Consider the following 17,431-nt stretch of genomic DNA (forward strand, 5'->3'; position numbering starts at 1 on the left):
CATTGTTCAGGTGGAAGGCTTTGAAGGAAAGAAGAAAAAAGCTTGTACTTGTTTCGCATCTTTCACAACCTTGGTACGTCCACTGAGTTATTTCTGAGCTGTAGTCTGCAAACCTTTAAAAATGGCATCCGGAACCCGATTCCAGGATTCCTGACCCCATGCCTGGTGTTTCTGATTTTTAACAGGGTGTGGACTGGTTTGGATCATGAGCCAGTACCCTGCATCCCTGACCTGGCCAGCTGCATTGTGGGGTTAGGTACGCTTCACTCCTCTGCTGTTTTCATGGAGGTGGTCCAGCTTCTCAAAGGGTCGTGGGTCACAACATCTCAGAGGTGTCGTGAATCACAGTCTGCATGAGCAAATCCTTTGAAAGCTAAGTTCAAAAAGGTCCTCCTCACGCTTCCATGCCAATAGATATTCCCCCATCCAGCCCCTCATGGACAGTCATGCCCTTGTGCCAAGGGGTGTCTTCTCACCCACTCCCTCTGGCCTCTCACACCCACCATGCCAAAGGACACACTCCACCTACTCCTAATGGCCCCTCATAGCCACCCCCCCCACCACTCTGCCCCCATGCCAAGCTATGGAACATGCCCAATCACCCGTTATATACCATAGTGACAATTGGTGGTGCAAAAAAAGCTTTAAAAAAGCATTCATTCATTCATTAATAAGTTTCCACTTTCTGAAAAACGCTCCATTTTACTATAGCCCAATTAAAGTGTCAATCATACAGACCCATTTAAGTATCAGTGGGAGAAACTGCAGGCACTTGAAGCCACCTTATCATGAGTAAATAAAGATTGTGCAATTGACAGCCTGGATCAGAGAGCCAAAGTTGCCAATCAAGTAATGTTTTTCCTGGGACTCAGGTGTTTAAGTACTTGAGGGTAAGTCTGGGCTCTCAGCCCAGATACATAAGAGCAGGTGAAAACCCAGCCGGAAATTCAGCCTGTAGTGACTGTTGTCATGTAGAAAGGCACAGTGGGTGACAGTCATTTTTCTCAGTATTTTTTTAAAAGTCACAAAATAACCGAGGTTAGACATTGTAATTTTTTGAAATTAGTTACTGCTAAGTGTATAGATTGGTTGATTTTAATCACCCCCCTCCCAGGAAGTGGGCTGGGAGGCAGAAGGTGGGGTGCTTGGGGGGGGGCGGGGGGAGGGGTGGGTTGGGGGGTGGGTGTATGATCAGGTGGGAAGGCACAGGTTGAAGAGCCCATTGCCTTTTCAACACTCCCCCAGTCCATTAGGTAAGCAGCAGGGGCAGATCAAAGATGGCCCTGAGGCAAATTGAAGTCCTTCAGTGTCCAATTAAGGGCCTCATTCCATCACTGTTGATTGGGGGAAGAGTTATATGCAATGTCAGGTGAACGCCTTGTATACCCTTGCAGCTCAGAGGGGTCCCTCCTTCTGGGGCACCTTGCGTGTTGCCCAAGCCCATTGGCAAGAGCCAATCTGACCTCCATAGCATATGTCCAACCCCTTGCTGGGCCTGCCTGATTGGTCCCAGTGAACCCACCCAATTTTATGCCCTCTTTCATGATAGCTACTGCGGAGCACCCTGCAGTCCCAGCCACGGGCACCACTCCTGTGGGCACTGTTGGGACAGAAGGTCTGCTGGCTGTCTAATTGATCATTGATTTTTGAGGGCAGGATCTTCTCCTTTGAAGGTAAGGAAACCCCGAGGGCAGGCAGTTAATGACCAAATTATAATCCTGTCAGCGTTGCTAGTATGATCACAGCAATGTTTCCAGCCAGTAGTAGGGCTCACCACCATGTCCGTTAAATTCTGCCCATTATTTTTATTGTATTTACTATTCTCTTCTCTTGGCTCAAGAGCAGTTACAAAAGTTTAAAATGCAGCGTTGTTAGTAGAATGTCCCTCATGTTATTCACCTCATGTCAACAGAATAAAATACCATTTGTTTGTTTTTAAGAACAAGGAGTGACCAATAAAACAAAATAAATTTGTTCCTCTCTCATCTTGCTCCCCAAATATGAAATTCAGCTAAGTTTAATTGTAATGAACAAGATAGCAAGATAGACTGAGTAGGAATTACCTGTTCCCCTGAGCAGAGAGGATAGAAACATAGAAAGATAGAAACTAGAATGGCGAGTAGGCCATTTGGCGCTTCGAGCCTGCTCCACCATTCATTTTGGTCATAGCTGATCATCAAATTCAATATCCTGATCCGCCCTTCTTCCCATATCCATTGATCCCTTTAGCCCCAAGAGCTATATCTAATTTCTTTTTTAAATCACACAACGTTTTAGCCTCAACTACTTTCTGTGGTAGTGAATTCCACACATTCACCACTCTCACGGTGAACAAATTTCTCCTCACCTCAATCCTAAAAGGTTTACCCCATTATCCTCAAACTATGACTCCTAGTTCTGGACTCCACCACTATCGGGAATATTCTTTCCGAATCTACCCTGTCTAACCCTGTTAGAATTTTATATGTTTCTATGAGATCCCCTCTCACTCTTCTAAACTCCAGTGAATGTAATTCTAACCGACTTAGTGACCGGAATCTTACCCCCACGCCTGCCCCGATTCTGGGGCTCGCAGAACGGAATTCTTCGTTGGCCTCGGGTAGGATTTTACGAGCTTCACCCGAGCGAGGTCGTAAAATCCTGGCCAGTCTCTCCTCATGCGACAGACCTGCCATCCCAGGAATCAACCTGGTAAACCTTCGCTGCACTCCCTCTATAGCAAGGACATCCTACCTCAGATAAGGGCACCAAAACTACACACAATAGTCCAGGATATGACAAACTGGATGGCCTCCGTCTGTGCCCTAAGTTTCTATGATCTTATCTTTACAAATGCCAAGACTCCAAATGATTTGCACACAAAAGTGATAAAAACGCACGTAAATCAGTTTTTTGTTGCTAGAATCAAACCAGTTAAGGAACTGGACATTATAACATTTAGGTAGATTGAATTATTGAAGCTGGCATGTTATCCAAACAAAAGGAAAAAAGAAAGAGCTCTTTGACATTAAGCATGACTTCTGGCATGCGTCCAATGCATCTTACTGAGGAATAGCTCAATAAAGGTTCACATCTTAAAAGTACAATTGGCAGCACTTTGCTGAATTGTATAACCTATGCTGCTTACAGTTATATCTGTGTTATATTGTCATTACTGACATTTTATTTTAATGCATTTTAAAATAACTCTTCCAAGGTTTTCACATAGGAGTCATTATTTATATTGCTTGGAGTAGCTGTCAACACAGATAACAATACATTGGATCTGTATGGACGCGCTCACTGGACCTGCTAGACTCTCCTGTTCATCATTTTCATAGGTAAATCAGGAAATTATTAGCATAACCTGGGTGCTGCAACTATCATTTCAGGATTATTGGTGATTTGACTCGGAAGATGCTTCAGGTAATTTAAATAAAATGTTGTTGTTAAGTAAGATTTAGCTTACAAGGGAATGCAATCACAAATAGCAGCTTCTGGCAATCCAGTTTAGAACTCAGATGAAATACCTGTCCAGATGTGTACAAGATCAATTTCAGACAACAGAAGTCCATTAAAGTCATTCTATGAATATTTATAAGAAGGCAGCTCACCACCACCTTCTCAAGGACAACTAGGAATGCGCAACATGTGCAGGCCAAGCCAGTAATCCCAATATCCCTTGAAGTAATTTTTTAAAAAATCACATATAATACTGAGTCAGTGGGAAGGGTAAATGCCTGGAATCTGCAACCATGATGGTAGTTCAATTGACACTTCAACTTGCCAATAATTGGGGATAAACAGCAGTGGGAGGTGGGTCAACATTTTGGCTCCCTTTGCACCAATGGAAGGGGTGCGGGGTGGGGGGGGGGGTGGGGGGGGGGGGGGGGGGGTGGCCGGGGAAGGGAGAGAAGAAAGGGAGATCTATTTGCACAGATCTGGTGAAAAATCCCTTGGTGGGAATTTCTCATGTATTGGCAAAGGCTGAGAAATGAAGCGTTGAGGCTGCCAATGGCAATGACAGATTTTTCTGCTTTATAATGCAGGATTTAGGAGTAGGGGTTCCACCACTTATCCCTGGTGGATGGCCCCTGATTCACCCATCCTGTCATCAGCTCAGCGCTTCGATGATCAGGGGCCCTTAATATATTTGGCTGACAAAATAAATCTATCATTATTAGGCTATTAAGAGATAAAAGTTACTATTAATTTTATTCCTTTCTCATGCAAAATAAATCAGGATTTTGGTTTATAATTAGCCTTGTCTCATTAAAGTATTTATGAATCCACTTGCTGGAAAATAGGAGAAATACATTCAGTAGCAAAGGCAAGAATATGTTAGTGATTTCACCTAACATGGGGTTTCCTTGTTACTGCCCTCGGATTATACTTTTGATAAATATTCAACAGCAAAGATAAACATCTGGGGGTTTGGTTGTGCTAGATTTTTTTAACGTCAATTTGCCCAAACTCGCTCCAACAAGGCAGATTGTGGAACTTTAAGCATCAGTTATATGTCGTGCGAGTCTAGTTTCTGCGACCTTTCGCTCTAGTCTAAGAAATGTGTGAGTCTGTGGTCCCATGACAATAACTGGCCGTGTCCCCAAGATGAATTAATCACCGTTGGGTGTTTCTGCTGCTCGTGTTCAGTTACAACCCTTCGAGCAGGTTTTTAAAAATTAAACTTGTTCAGCCGGGTGCAGGGACACGAATAGGCATGTTTTGAAACTGCTTGAATGTGGTGCTTGGAAAAGAAAAGTCGAAGAAACTGGGAAATAATTCTGTATATTTTTCAAAGTTGTTATCAATTATTTAACAGAAGTTCTGATGAAGAGCCAAAAGGACTCGAAACGTTAACTCTGCTTTCTCTCCTTACAGGTGCTGCCAGACTTACGGTTAAATTTATTTATTAGTGCCACAAGTAGACTTACATTAACACTGCAATGAAGTTACTGTGAAAATCGCCTAGTCGCCACACTCCGGCACCTGTTCAGGTAAACTGAGGGAGAATTTAGCATGGTCAATGCATCTAACCAGCATGTCTTTCAGATTGTCGGAGGAAACCTACACAGACACAGGGAGAATATGCAGACTCCACACAGACAGTGACCCAAACCAGGAATCGAACCCGAGTCCCTGGCGCTGTAAGGCAGCATTGCTAACCATTGTGCCACCATACTGCCTTGCTGAGTTTTTCTAGCATCCTTTGTTCTTGTTTTTAAGTTCCAGCAATTGCAGTATTTTGCTTACTTTGATTATTTAAAATTGGGTGACTTACAAGTGGAGAATTGACACTGTAATTAAAAATGCTTTTTTTTTAGATAACTCCATTTTTAGCTGTATTAATCTAACTTTACCAAGTGACTACTCATAAATACATCAAGGAATATCTTATAAAGCACGGTGGCACAGTAGTTAGCACTGCTGCCTCAAAGCGCCAGGGACCCAGGTCTGATTCCTCGCTTAGGTCACTATTTGTGCAGAGTCTGCATGTTCTCTCCCCGTGTCTGCGTGAGTTTCCTCCAGGTGTCCCGGTTTCCTCCCACAGTCCGAAAGACATGCTGGTTAGGTGCATTGGCCATGCTAAATTCACCTCCAGTGTACCCAAACAAGTGTCGGAGTGTGATGACTAGGGGATTTTCACAGTAACTTCATTGCAGTGTTAATGTAAGTCTACTTGTAACACTAAAAATGAATTTTTAAAAAACTTTTATTTTCAAAAAAAGATTACATTTTATAATATAAATTATAAAATTCAGATGCTGGCTCATGTCAGATTTCACTATTGATGATATGCCAATGTGTTTGAGCAGTAACTTAGAAAGGAAAAAGCACTTCTCAAAACAAGTGCAATTTTCAGGGTAACCTGCGTATCATGGCCGGAACTTTCTGGATGTCCGCGCCGGCGGCATATTCTGGTCCCACCGACCCTGCACCCCCGCTGCAGGTTGACAATGGTGGGGCCAAAATATCTCACTGCTGGCCAATAGCAGGCTGCCTCCACCACCACGGGTCACATGGTCGGTTACATGGAAAATACCACCCCTTATGATACACTGTGTGCTTTATATTAGTGACCATTTTTTCTGAACAATTTGTCATCACAAGCTGTGGCTAGGATTTTGTGCTCATGTTCGTATCGGATGTGACTGGCAATGTTATATGTCGGCAGCAGGTCATGTCGCGATTGTCCCCAGCCCCCGCCAGTGGCATTATGGGATTCTGGAGGCCTGACGGAGACAAGGCAGCCAATGTGTGGAGTGCATTGGGTAACTCTCTGTGTGGAAATTGCGCATTCTCCCTGTGTCTGCGTGAGTTTCTTCCGGGTGCTCCGGTTTCCTCCCACACTCCAAAGATGGGCAGGTTATATTGATTGGCTATGCTAAATTGTCCCTTAGTGTCCCAATATGTGTGGGTTAGGGGGCTTAGAGGGGTAAATGCGTGGGATTATGGGGAATGGGGTGGGCCTGTTGCCAGAGAGTCGGCACAGATGATCCCCCCCTCCGAATGTCCTCTTTCTGCACTGTATGGATTCTATGATTCTATGAATGTATAAGGGCGGGAGGGGAAAAAGTGAGGGTTCATAATGGCAGGCAGAGGGGCAAGGAGGTGGATGAAGAAGACAAATAATGGAAGACAGAGGGAAGTGAGGGGAATAAGAAATTTGGACACATCAATGAGATCACATCTCATTCTTCTAAACTCAAGAGAATACTGGTCCAGTCTCCTTAATCTTTCCTCATAGAGGAATCTCACCATTTCCAGGATTGGTCTGGTGAACTTCCATTGAACTTCCTCTGTGGCAAATATATCCCTCCTTTGACAGGGAGACCAAAACTGCACACAATACTCCAGGCACAGTCTCACCAAGGTTATTTATAGACATCCTTATTGCTGTACTCAAATCCTCTTGCAATAAAGGTTAACATACTATTTGCCTTTCTAGTTGTTTGTTGCACCTGCATGTTAGCTTTCAGTGACTTATGAACACAAGCACCCAGATTTCTTTGGACACCAACATTTCCCAATCTCTCCCTATTTAAGAAATACTGTGCATTTTCTTTTTTTCAACCAACCTGACAAAGATCCTTTCTGTTTTCTGTTTGCTAACTAATTCTCAATCCATGCCAGTCTCTTTTCTCAAATCCCATGGGTTTTAATTTTGCTTACTAACCTCCTGCTTGGGACATTATTAAAAGCCTTCTGAAAATCCAAATAAACCATGTTCACTGGTTCTCCCTTATCTAGCCTGTTAGTAACATCCTCAAAAAGTTCCAATAGGCTTGTCAAACGTAAGTTCCTTTTCATAAATCTATGTTGACTCTGCCCAATCAGATATTATTTTCTAAATGCCCATATCACATCCTTTAAAATAGGTTGTAGGATTTTCCCTTTGCTCTGTCAGGCTAACAGGTCTGTAGTTCCCTGTTTTCTCTCTCCCTCCTTTCTTAAATATTAGGGTCACATTTGCTACCTTCCAATCTGTAGACACCATCACAGAATCATGACCCTTATTACTATCCTGCTCTCTAACCTTCTCCTCTTTCTTTACTTCATCACGTCTACTCTTGCCCTCACTATTTAGTTTAAAGCCTTCTCTACTCCTCTAGTTATATGACTTGCCAGAACTGTGGCACAGCATGGTTGAAGCAAAAAAAGTCCCACCTATGTCACTAGCATCAATACGGACCACCCGCACTGGAGCCCCCTACTCTTACTGCACGTTCATCTCCATTCGAGAGAAGACATCATTAACCATGGCACTAGGCAGACAGCACAGCCATCTGGACTCAAGTTCTTCACTGCAGTGAACAGAATTTATCACCCTGAGTCTACTGTATCCTATCACTATCACATTCCTCTTCATTCCTCCCACCTGAATGGTATCCTTCACCATGATGCCGTGCTCAGTCTGCCCATCAACCTTGCAGTCCTTCTCCTCATCCATACAGGTAGCAAGCATCTCGTTCTTACCTGTTGTACAAAGTTAGGGGCTAAGACTCCTCCATCACTACATGTTGGTTCCCCTGAACTGCCCGACACCTTCTTGTCCCTGACCATTGACCAACTCTAAAGTTCTGCCTAACCTAAGGGGTGTGACTGCCTCCTGGAACAAAGTGCCCAGGTAACTACCCCCCCCCCCACCCCTCCACCCCCCACCCCCCCCGATACCCTGCATTGCCCATAAAACAGACTCCAACTCAGCAACTTGGGGCAGAAGTTGCCTAAGCTGTAGACACTTTCCGCAGATATACCCCAGATTGCAATGCATTCCACAGATTTCCGCATGCTGTAGTTACAGCACCATCACCAGCCCTGTCCAACCTTATTTATTTAATGAATCAATTAGTTAATAATTTAGACAGATGGAGTGTTTATATATATATAGCTTCTGATGACTCACTCGGTGGCTTAGCTTTCATCTAACAATGTTTGAAAGTAAGAACCTGCCATTTCCAATCTAAATTTAAACTTAAGAAAAGCTTTACCGGAACTCACCACCTGAACCAGATTTCCAGCACCTGATTCACTATGCGGGTGTTACTTTGCACTCTGTGTTCACTCTGTGTTGGGATTCCTGTCCAGATAGTCCGGCACTCTGTGCACAGAAAATCTGGAGACATGGTCCGTGCCATCGCATTGGCAGGGTGGGAAAGGGCGCCACGCTCTGCACTTAACGAAATGCATGTGCCTGCCCCCTCCCCCCTATAGGTACGAGTAACCCCACCCTGCACATGACCACTGGGGCAAAATGACCCCCCCGCCAGATGCACAGGGGCGACCCCTCCTTCCCCCATGTAAAGAGGGAACTTCCCCCGCCCACACAAACTGGGGCAACCCCCACACGCATAATGGGAACCGCAATAATGGAGCTCCCCAGAAGGCCCACCACTGGCACTGTTCCCTGGCATTGACACGGTGGCACTGCCAGGGTGGCTGGGGGCAGTGCAGGCATGCCCCTCTCCCCCCAGGGGTTATACTTACCTGTGCACCCCTGGTGGGTCACATTTTTGAAAAGCATTTTATTTTCCAATTCTCATGAGATTTTGCACCTGCGTCGCTGTTTGCGCTCGTGGCAGATGTGGGCACAAATTCGCATCCTACATCGAACTCATGCATAATCTCATGTCCACGTGCCCTTCTGTTGAATCTTTGTATAAAATAAAAGATCAACCTTCCACTTTTGGGAATGGACTTGAAATAGTAATATTCCAAATGCAAAACTGCTTAATATAAATTGAGTTGAAAGAAGTTAAAAGAAGGTTTCAGGGCTTGTCTGTGTTATATAAAACAAATCAGAGAACCATTATGAATTATAAATAACATACCCTGAGTTTACAGTACAACCCACAAACATTAGATCTACAGAAGCCAAATTTGTACTGGCAACATTGATCCATTTTTGAAGAAAATCTATATTTTTTTATAAATAATATAATAAAACGATTGCTTTTTCGAATAAGTCAACTTACATCCTCAGTGTTCCCTGTTCCCAGATATGAAGAGTCTACGCATTGTTGAAAATAATTTCTGACATTTCAAATAAGTGACAACATATCCAAAACACTTGCAAGATTTTGTGTGATCATTGAGTTTGTCATGGAGAAATGAATATACTGCACCTGGTTGCTATAAATATTCAAATGACATATTGTCACATTGATCTGTGGCACATCTTTCTGTATTTCCTTTTTTCCATTTCAAATTCATAATGGATTTTGCCTGTGATTGTTACTCAGATTGACTACCAGATTCCACAAATCCTACAAAATAACTTCTAAATTGTTCCTCATTGCTATTCAGTTTATTGCTTACTGAAATAACTGATGGCCAAAATATGGATTTAAAATAGAGGAACAAAATGCTTGGGTCATAATAAGGTAATTGAATATCAATTAAATTGACTGAAGTATTTACCTGAAAGCTTTCACCTCTTCCAAAAGCCAGGGTTGGAGTTGATACTCCTACATGATTTTGATTTGATTTGATTTGATTTATTACTGTCACATGTATTAATATAAAGTTAAAAGTATTGTTTCTTGCACACTATACAGACTAAGCATACCGTTCATAGAGAAGGAAAAGAGAGAGTGCAGAATGTAGTGTTACAATCGGGGGTGGCACGGTGGTACAGTGGTTAGTACTGCTGCCTCACAGCACCAGGGACCCAGGTTCGATTCTCGGCCTGGATCACTGTCTATGTGGATATTCAGCCTATGTCTGTGTGGGTTTCCTCCGGGTGCTCCGGTTTTCTCCCAAATCCAAAGATGTGCAGGTTAGGTGGATTGGCCATGCTAAATTGCCCCTTAATGTCAGGGGGACTAGCTAGGATAAATGCGTGGGGTTATGGGGATAGGGCCTGAGTGGGATTGTGGTTAGTGCAGACTCGATGGGCTGAGAATCGCCTCGTTCTGCACTGTAGGATTCTATAGCTAGGGTGTAGAGAAAGATCAACTTAATGTGAGGTAGGTTCATTCAAAAGTCTGATTGCAGCAGGGAAGAAGCTGTTCTTGGGTCAGTTGGTACATGACCTCAGACTTTTGTATTTTTGTATCTTTTCCCGATGGAAGAAGATGGAAGAGAGTATGTCCAGGGTGCTTGGGATCCTTGATTATGTTGGCTGCTTTTCTGAGGCACCAGGAAGTGTAGACAGAGTCAAAGGATGGGAGGCTGGTTTGAGTGATGGCTTGGGCTTTGTTCACAACCCTCTGTAGTTGCTTGCAGTCTTGGGCAGAGCAGGAGCCATACCAAGCTGTGATACAACTAGAAAGAATGCTTTCTATGGTGCATCTGTAAAAGTTGGTGAGAGTCGTAATGGACACACCAAATTTCCTTAGCCTCTTGAGAAAGTAGGGGCATTCATGGGCTGTCTTAACTATCGTGCCAGCATGGGGGGGCCAGAACAGATTGTTGGTGATCTGGACACCTAAAAACTTGAAGCATGAAGTTGAGGGAGAAACCTCAACAGGCCCAGACAGACTGAGACAGAGAGATCAGAGGTGACGGGAAAAAGAAGAGAGAACTATGAGAGTCTAGGATTACAATGGTGGCAGTGTGCCACCAGATGTGAGGCAGGGTCAGACTTTCATGAGGTTTGCTGTTAACCTTACCACAAACTGTACAACCCCATGAATCAAGTCTTGAACTATGTAAGTCCCGTTGAGCAGTTCTCTGGGGTTTTTACTAAACCTTTGCTCGAGTTACAATGAGCAATTGTTCTATTCCCTCTTGTTCAAGTCAAATATTGGCCCGAATCTTCCAAGGAGCAGCAATCACCGTCAGTTTGCTGCTCCACTCCTACTTTCCTTTGTCACACCAGAGTTCCACATTTCTCGGCAGGAGTTCAATGCCCGGCCTCTTCAGAAACACAGAGCGTATCTCAATCCAACTGCTTCTGCCTACTTCATCACATCTACTTTTGCCCTCACTATTTAGTTTAAAGCCTTCTCTACTCCTCTAGTTATATGACTTGCCAGAGCTGTGGCACAGCATGGCTGAAGCAAAAAAAGTTCCACCTATGTCATTGGCATTAATACGGACCACCCGCACTAGAGCCCCCTATTTCCTCGGGTGGATGGAGCTATTACAAGGGGGCATAATTATGTGGTTCATGGTGGGAGATATAGGAAGGATATCAGAGGTAGGTTCTTTACGCAGAGAGTGGTTGGGGTGTGGAATGGACTGCCTGCAGTGATAGTGGAGTCAGACACTTTAGGAACATTTAAGTGGTTATTGGATGGGCACATGGAGCACACCAGGATGATAGGGAGTGGGATAGCTTGATCTTGCTTTCAGATAAAGCTCGGCACAACATCGTGGGCTGAAGGGCCTGTTCTGTGCTGTACTGTTCTATGTTCTATGTTCTACTCTTACTGCACGTTCCTCTCCATTCGAGAGCAGACATCATTAACCATGATGTGCTCGATCACTGGGGGAAGACAGGCCATGTCATCTTTTTACAGCACTAGCTGCCATATTCTGGTCAGTGCTCACTAACACTCTGAAAACTTGGGACATTTAAGCAGCTTTTCAGTGTCTGGGTGTATGAGTGAATGGATAAGTGAATGGATGAGTGTGTAGGTAGGTAAGGGGCTAGAGTGGGTGAGGTAAATGATTAACGGGGTAAGATTGCAGATGGGTGAGATAGTAGGTTGGTGAGTGTGTAGGATAGCAGGTGAGTAGGATGACAGTTGAATAGGGTGGTAATTGGGGTAAGGTGGTGAGTGGGTAGTCGGTGGGTAGAGTGGTAAGTGAGTTGGGTGTCAAGTCAGTATGATTGTAGGCGGGTCGGGTGGTAAGTGGATTGGATGGTAAGTGAGTAGGTGGATAGAATGGTAGGTGGGTAGGGTGGAAGGCGTGTTGTGTGGTAAGTGGGTTGAGTTTCAGGTCAGAATGGTGCTTGAAAGGTTGTTGGCTGGATGATAGATGGGCAGGGTGGTATGTGGGTTGTGTGGTAAGTTAATTAGTTGGTAAGTGGGTGTGTGGATAGGGTGGTAGGCGAGTCGGGTGGTGGGTAGTTTGAGTGGTGGATCTGGTCAAGTCAGGTCAGAGCGATGACTGGGGGTTGGGGGCAGTCAGGGGGGTGGGGGTGGGAGTTGGGGGTATTAAGGTGAGTGGTTGCAGGATGGGGCAGTTATATGGTTACCCAGGAGTTAGGCTAGGTTTAATCTGAATAACATTTCCTGAGTAACTATTCAGGTAAGTAAGTCAAACCATCCAAAGTCTCCGACTCTAACTCAGAGTTGGTGACTTTTTCGGAAGTCTGGGGATCCTGGGAATTGCCTGTCAGAAATTCAAACTTCCCTGGCATCATTGCATTGGGACTCCCGAGGGGTTTCAATGGGTATACTGGCAGGTACAGATAGTCTCTGATGATGCAGTGACTAGAAGATCTGGGTCATTATCTACTGATGTGGAGATGCACAGGATGTAAATGTAAGTGGAACTGATTGAACTGGTGGAATCAATCTAACTGTTGATCTTAATGTTATATTCATAGAAATCATAGAAACCCTACAGTGTAGAAAGAGGCCATTTGGCCCATCGAGTCTGCACCGACCACAATCCCACCCAGGCCCTACCCTCTTATCCCTACATACTTTACCCGCTAATCCCTCTAACCTATGCATCTCAGGACACTAAGGGGCAATTTTAGCATGGCCAATCAACCTAACCCGCACATCTTTGGACTGTGGGAGGAAACCGGAGCACCCGGAGGAAACCCACGCAGACACAAGGAGAATGTGCAAACTCCACACAGACAGTGACCCAAGCCGGGAATCGAACCCAGGTCCCTGGAGCTGTGAAGCAACAGTGCTAACCACTGTGCTACCGTGCCACCCATCTTCCAGGGAGATGTGCTTTGAAGAAAAACACAGATTTTTTTGAAAACTAGGGTGGCTAAACTTGGGATAAATATGGGAAGTTTGAGACAACGCCCTTCAAGAGGATGACACTCACACCACTTAAAGGGTCAACTGAACCCTAAAAGATATTAATAGCAGACCTAAAATTGTAACATCAGGACATTGCTTCTGCCTTCATGTTGGTGAAAGGAGTGGGAGGGAGGTGAGTTACTGCAGTCCATCCTGTAGACATGATGCTACTGGTGATGAAGTGATGATTAGGAGTTCAGTGTTGGAGGCACTGATCATACAGATTACATTGCCCTGATAGTGCTGCATTTCTTGAATGCTGTTGGAACTGCGCTGATGCAAGTGAATAATGGATATCCGTTATACTCCTGACATGAGCCTTGCGGCTGGTGGAGAGCCTTTGAAGTGTTTTGAGGTGTCGCAGAGCACTTAGTATCCAGCTGCTGTCCTGCCTGTTGCTCATACTTGCTCTAGAGGGGGCCATGTAACCTCTCTCAATTTGTTAGAACAAATGCAATTAGACCTCACCTCGCAAACCATTAGCAAGGCCAATGAATGTTCGCTTGTAGTATATTAAATGTCTTCTGCGTGCCATGCACTTCCAGTAAGCATCACACTTACACCCTGTCACTTTTCCCCATTAAATTTTGTCAGTAATATGTCTGTTATTATTAAATAGCAGATCTTCCAGCTTACTAGGAGTAATACGAGGTTTGATAGTTTTGTAAAAGGAAGATATAATTTAGCTATGTTGTGAAAGCCTGGAATAATAATTAATAAAGATACTGGCCTGGATTTTCGAACAGTGGTGAAGGGGCAGCACTCACTTTTCGCTCTGCTGACAGCTGTCCACAAACTCATGGATAGAGCAGGGACAGGAATGGTTGTTGCAGGTTCCGGGGTTTAGATGTTTCGGTAAGATCAGGGAAGGTGGTAAAAGAGGGGGAGGTGTGGCATTGTTAGTCAAGGACAGTATTACGGTGGCAGAAAGGACGTTTGATGAGGACTCGTTTACTGAGGTAGTATGGGCAGAGGTTAGAAACAGGAAAGGAGAGGTCACCCTGTTGGGAGTTTTCTATAGGCCTCCGAAAAGTTCCAGAGATGTCGAGGAAAGGATTGCAAAGATGATTCTGGATAGGAGCGAAAGTAACAGGGTAGTCGTTACGGGGGACTTTAACTTTACAAATATTGACTGGAAAAGCTATAGTTTGGGTACTTTAGATGGGTCAGTTTTTGTCCAATGTCTACAGAAGGGTTTCCTGACACAGTATGTAGATAGGCCAACAAGAGGCAAGGCCACATTGGATTTGGTACTGGGTAATGAACCAGGCCAGGTGTTAGATTTGGAGGTAGGTGAACACTTTGGCGATAGTGACCACAATTCGGTTACGTTTACTTTAGCGATGGAAAGGGATATGTATACACCGCAGGCCAAGAGTTATAGCTGGGGGAAAGGAAATTATGATGCGATTAGGCGAGATTTAGGATGCATAGGATGTGAAAGGAAACTGCAGGGGATAGGCACAATTGAACTGTGGAGCTTGTTCAAGGAATAGCTACTGCGTGTCCTTGATAAGTATGTACCTGTCAGGCAGGGAGGAAGTGGTCGTGTGAGGGAATCGTGGTTTACTAAAGAAGTTGAATCTCTTGTGAAGAGGAAGAAGGAGACTTATGTAAAGATGAGATGTGAAGGCTCAGTTAGGGTGCTTGAGAGTTACAAGTTAGCCAGGAAGGACCTCAAGAGAGAGCTAAGAAGAGCCAGGGGGGGACATGAGAAGTCTTTGGCAGGTAGGATCAAGGAAAACCCTAAAGCTTTCTATAGGTATGTCAGGAATAAAAGAATGACTAGAGTAAGATTAGGGCCAGTCAAGGACAGTAGTGGGAAGTTGTAAGTGGAGTCCAAAGAGATAGGAGAGACGCTAAATGAATATTTTTCGACAGTATTCACACAGGAAAAAGACAATGTTGTCGAGGAGAATACAGGCTATTAGACTAAACAGGATTGAGATTCATAAGGAGGAGGTGTTAGCAATTTTGGAAAGTGTGAAAATAGGTAAGTCCCCTGGGCCGGATGGGATTTATTCTAGGATTCTCTGGGAGGCTAGGGAGGAGATTGCAGAGCCTTTGGCTTTGATCTTCATGTCGTCATTGTCTACAGGAATAGTGCCAGAAGACTGGAGGACAGCAAATGTTGTCCCCTTGTTCAAGAAGGGGAGTAGGGACAACCCTGGTAATTATAGACCAGTGAGCAATGAATCACCCACAGTATAACTTGTAAATTTTGCATGCTTGTATGGGTGTGAATGAAGGTCACGAAGGTTTGAGAAGTGCAGGCTTTAAATCCCTTGCTATATTTATGTGGGTGAGTTTTTAACTCAATGAGACATATCTCCTTTGTGTTTTAAACCTCAAGAAAACCTGCCAGGCTCAGTTCTTTGAAATCAGCACAAGAATGGTTAAACAGAGACATTGAGTGAATTCCTTCATCCTTCTAAATTCACAAAATGCCCTGCTACGGCCAGACTTGGAGTTATAAAGTAGGGGAGTCAATTTTTACCACTACTCGTGTGTCTGCAGCAGTGTGCGTAATCAGGGCATCAATCCTAATGAAAAATTCATTAAACCACAGCAGAATAAACTGTACCAGCTTTTAAAAAACTCTTGTTCAGTCATTGCATCTGATAAAATTATACAATTTATATGAAGTTGATATATTCACAGAATAAAATTTCACCACACCAGAAATTTTACTATGTCACAGTCTAATGATGGAATGTGAGTGAATAATATTGCTTTCCTATGGAGGTTTTCCAGTAAACTGTCATGTCTAAGAAGGAGGAATTGAAGGAAATTAGTAATAGTGAAAACAGCGTGCTGGAGAAATTAATGGGACTGAATGCTGATAAATCCTCAGGGGCTGATAATCTACATCCCAGAGGGGGCCATGGAAATAATGGATGTGATGGTTATCATTTTCCAAAATTCTGTAGATTCTGTAAAAGTCCCAACAGATTGGAGGGTGACCAAAGTAATACTGCTATTTAAAAAAGGAGGGAGAGAGGAAACACGGAATTACAGACCGGCACGGTGGCACAGTGGTTGGCATTGCTGCCTCACAGTGCCAGGTTTCCGGGTTCGATTCCCAGCTTGGGTTACTGTCTGTGCGGAGTCTGCACGTTCTTCCCGTGTCTGCGTGGGTTTCCTCCGGGAGCCCTAGTTTCCTCCCACAGTCCGAAAGATGTGCTGGTTAGGTGCATTGGCCATGCTAAATTCTCCCTCAGTGTTACCCGAATAGGCGCCACAGTGTGGCGACTTGGGGATTTTCACAGTAACTTCATTGCAGTGTTAATGTAAGCCTACTTGTGACACTAATGAATAACCTTTAACAATTAGTCTACCATCAGTAGCGGGGAAAATGCTAGAGTCTATTATAAAAGATGCGATAAAGGACACTTAGAAAATATCAACGGGATTAGGTAATGTCAACATGGATTTATGAAAGGGAAATCATGTTTGACAAGTTTGCTGGAGTTTTTGGACGATCAGCTTGTAGAATATATCAGGGAGAATGAGTAGATGTGGGCGTTTGAATTTTCAGAAAGTTTTTGATGAAGTCCCACAGAAGAGGCTACTGTGTAAAGTTAAAGCACATGCGATTGTGGGAAATATACTGGCATGAATTGAGAATTGCTAGCAGGCAGGAAACAAAGAGAAAGAATAAATGGGTCTTTTTTTGAGTGGAAGACAGTGACTAGTGGGGTAACACAGGGATCAGTGTTTGGGCCCCAAATATTCACAATATATATTCATGATTTGGATGAGGAAAATAATTAAATGTTAAACAAAGGTGTAATATTTCAACGTTTACTGATGACAAAAAACTAGATGGAATTGTGAGTTGTATGAACCATAGAATCCCTATAGTGTAGAAGGAGGCCATTCAGCCCATCGAGTCTGCAACGACTCACCGAAACAGCTTCTTACCCATATTCTTACCTCCACCATATTCCAGTAACCCTGTGCATTTACCGTGACTAATCCTCCTAATCTACACATCTTTAGAGACTAAGGGA

The 17,431-nt window shown here is 44.0% G+C and overlaps 1 protein-coding gene across 1 annotated transcript in view; it reads right to left on the reverse strand.

Annotated features, from left to right (window-relative positions):
- The window catches only part of ntsr1 (neurotensin receptor 1 (high affinity)), a 120,101-nt gene extending 112,156 nt beyond the window's left edge, over window positions 1-7,945 (reverse strand). The window contains exon 1 of the mRNA XM_078237023.1: window positions 7,701-7,945. Within this exon, the coding sequence (XP_078093149.1) occupies window positions 7,701-7,945 (245 nt within the window). The remainder of the gene's footprint in view (window positions 1-7,700) is intronic.
- Window positions 7,946-17,431: the final 9,486 nt, after the last annotated feature.

The sequence above is a fragment of the Mustelus asterias genome, chromosome 20 (assembly GCF_964213995.1).
Source record: "Mustelus asterias chromosome 20, sMusAst1.hap1.1, whole genome shotgun sequence".
NCBI classification, from domain to species: Eukaryota; Metazoa; Chordata; class Chondrichthyes; order Carcharhiniformes; family Triakidae; genus Mustelus; species Mustelus asterias.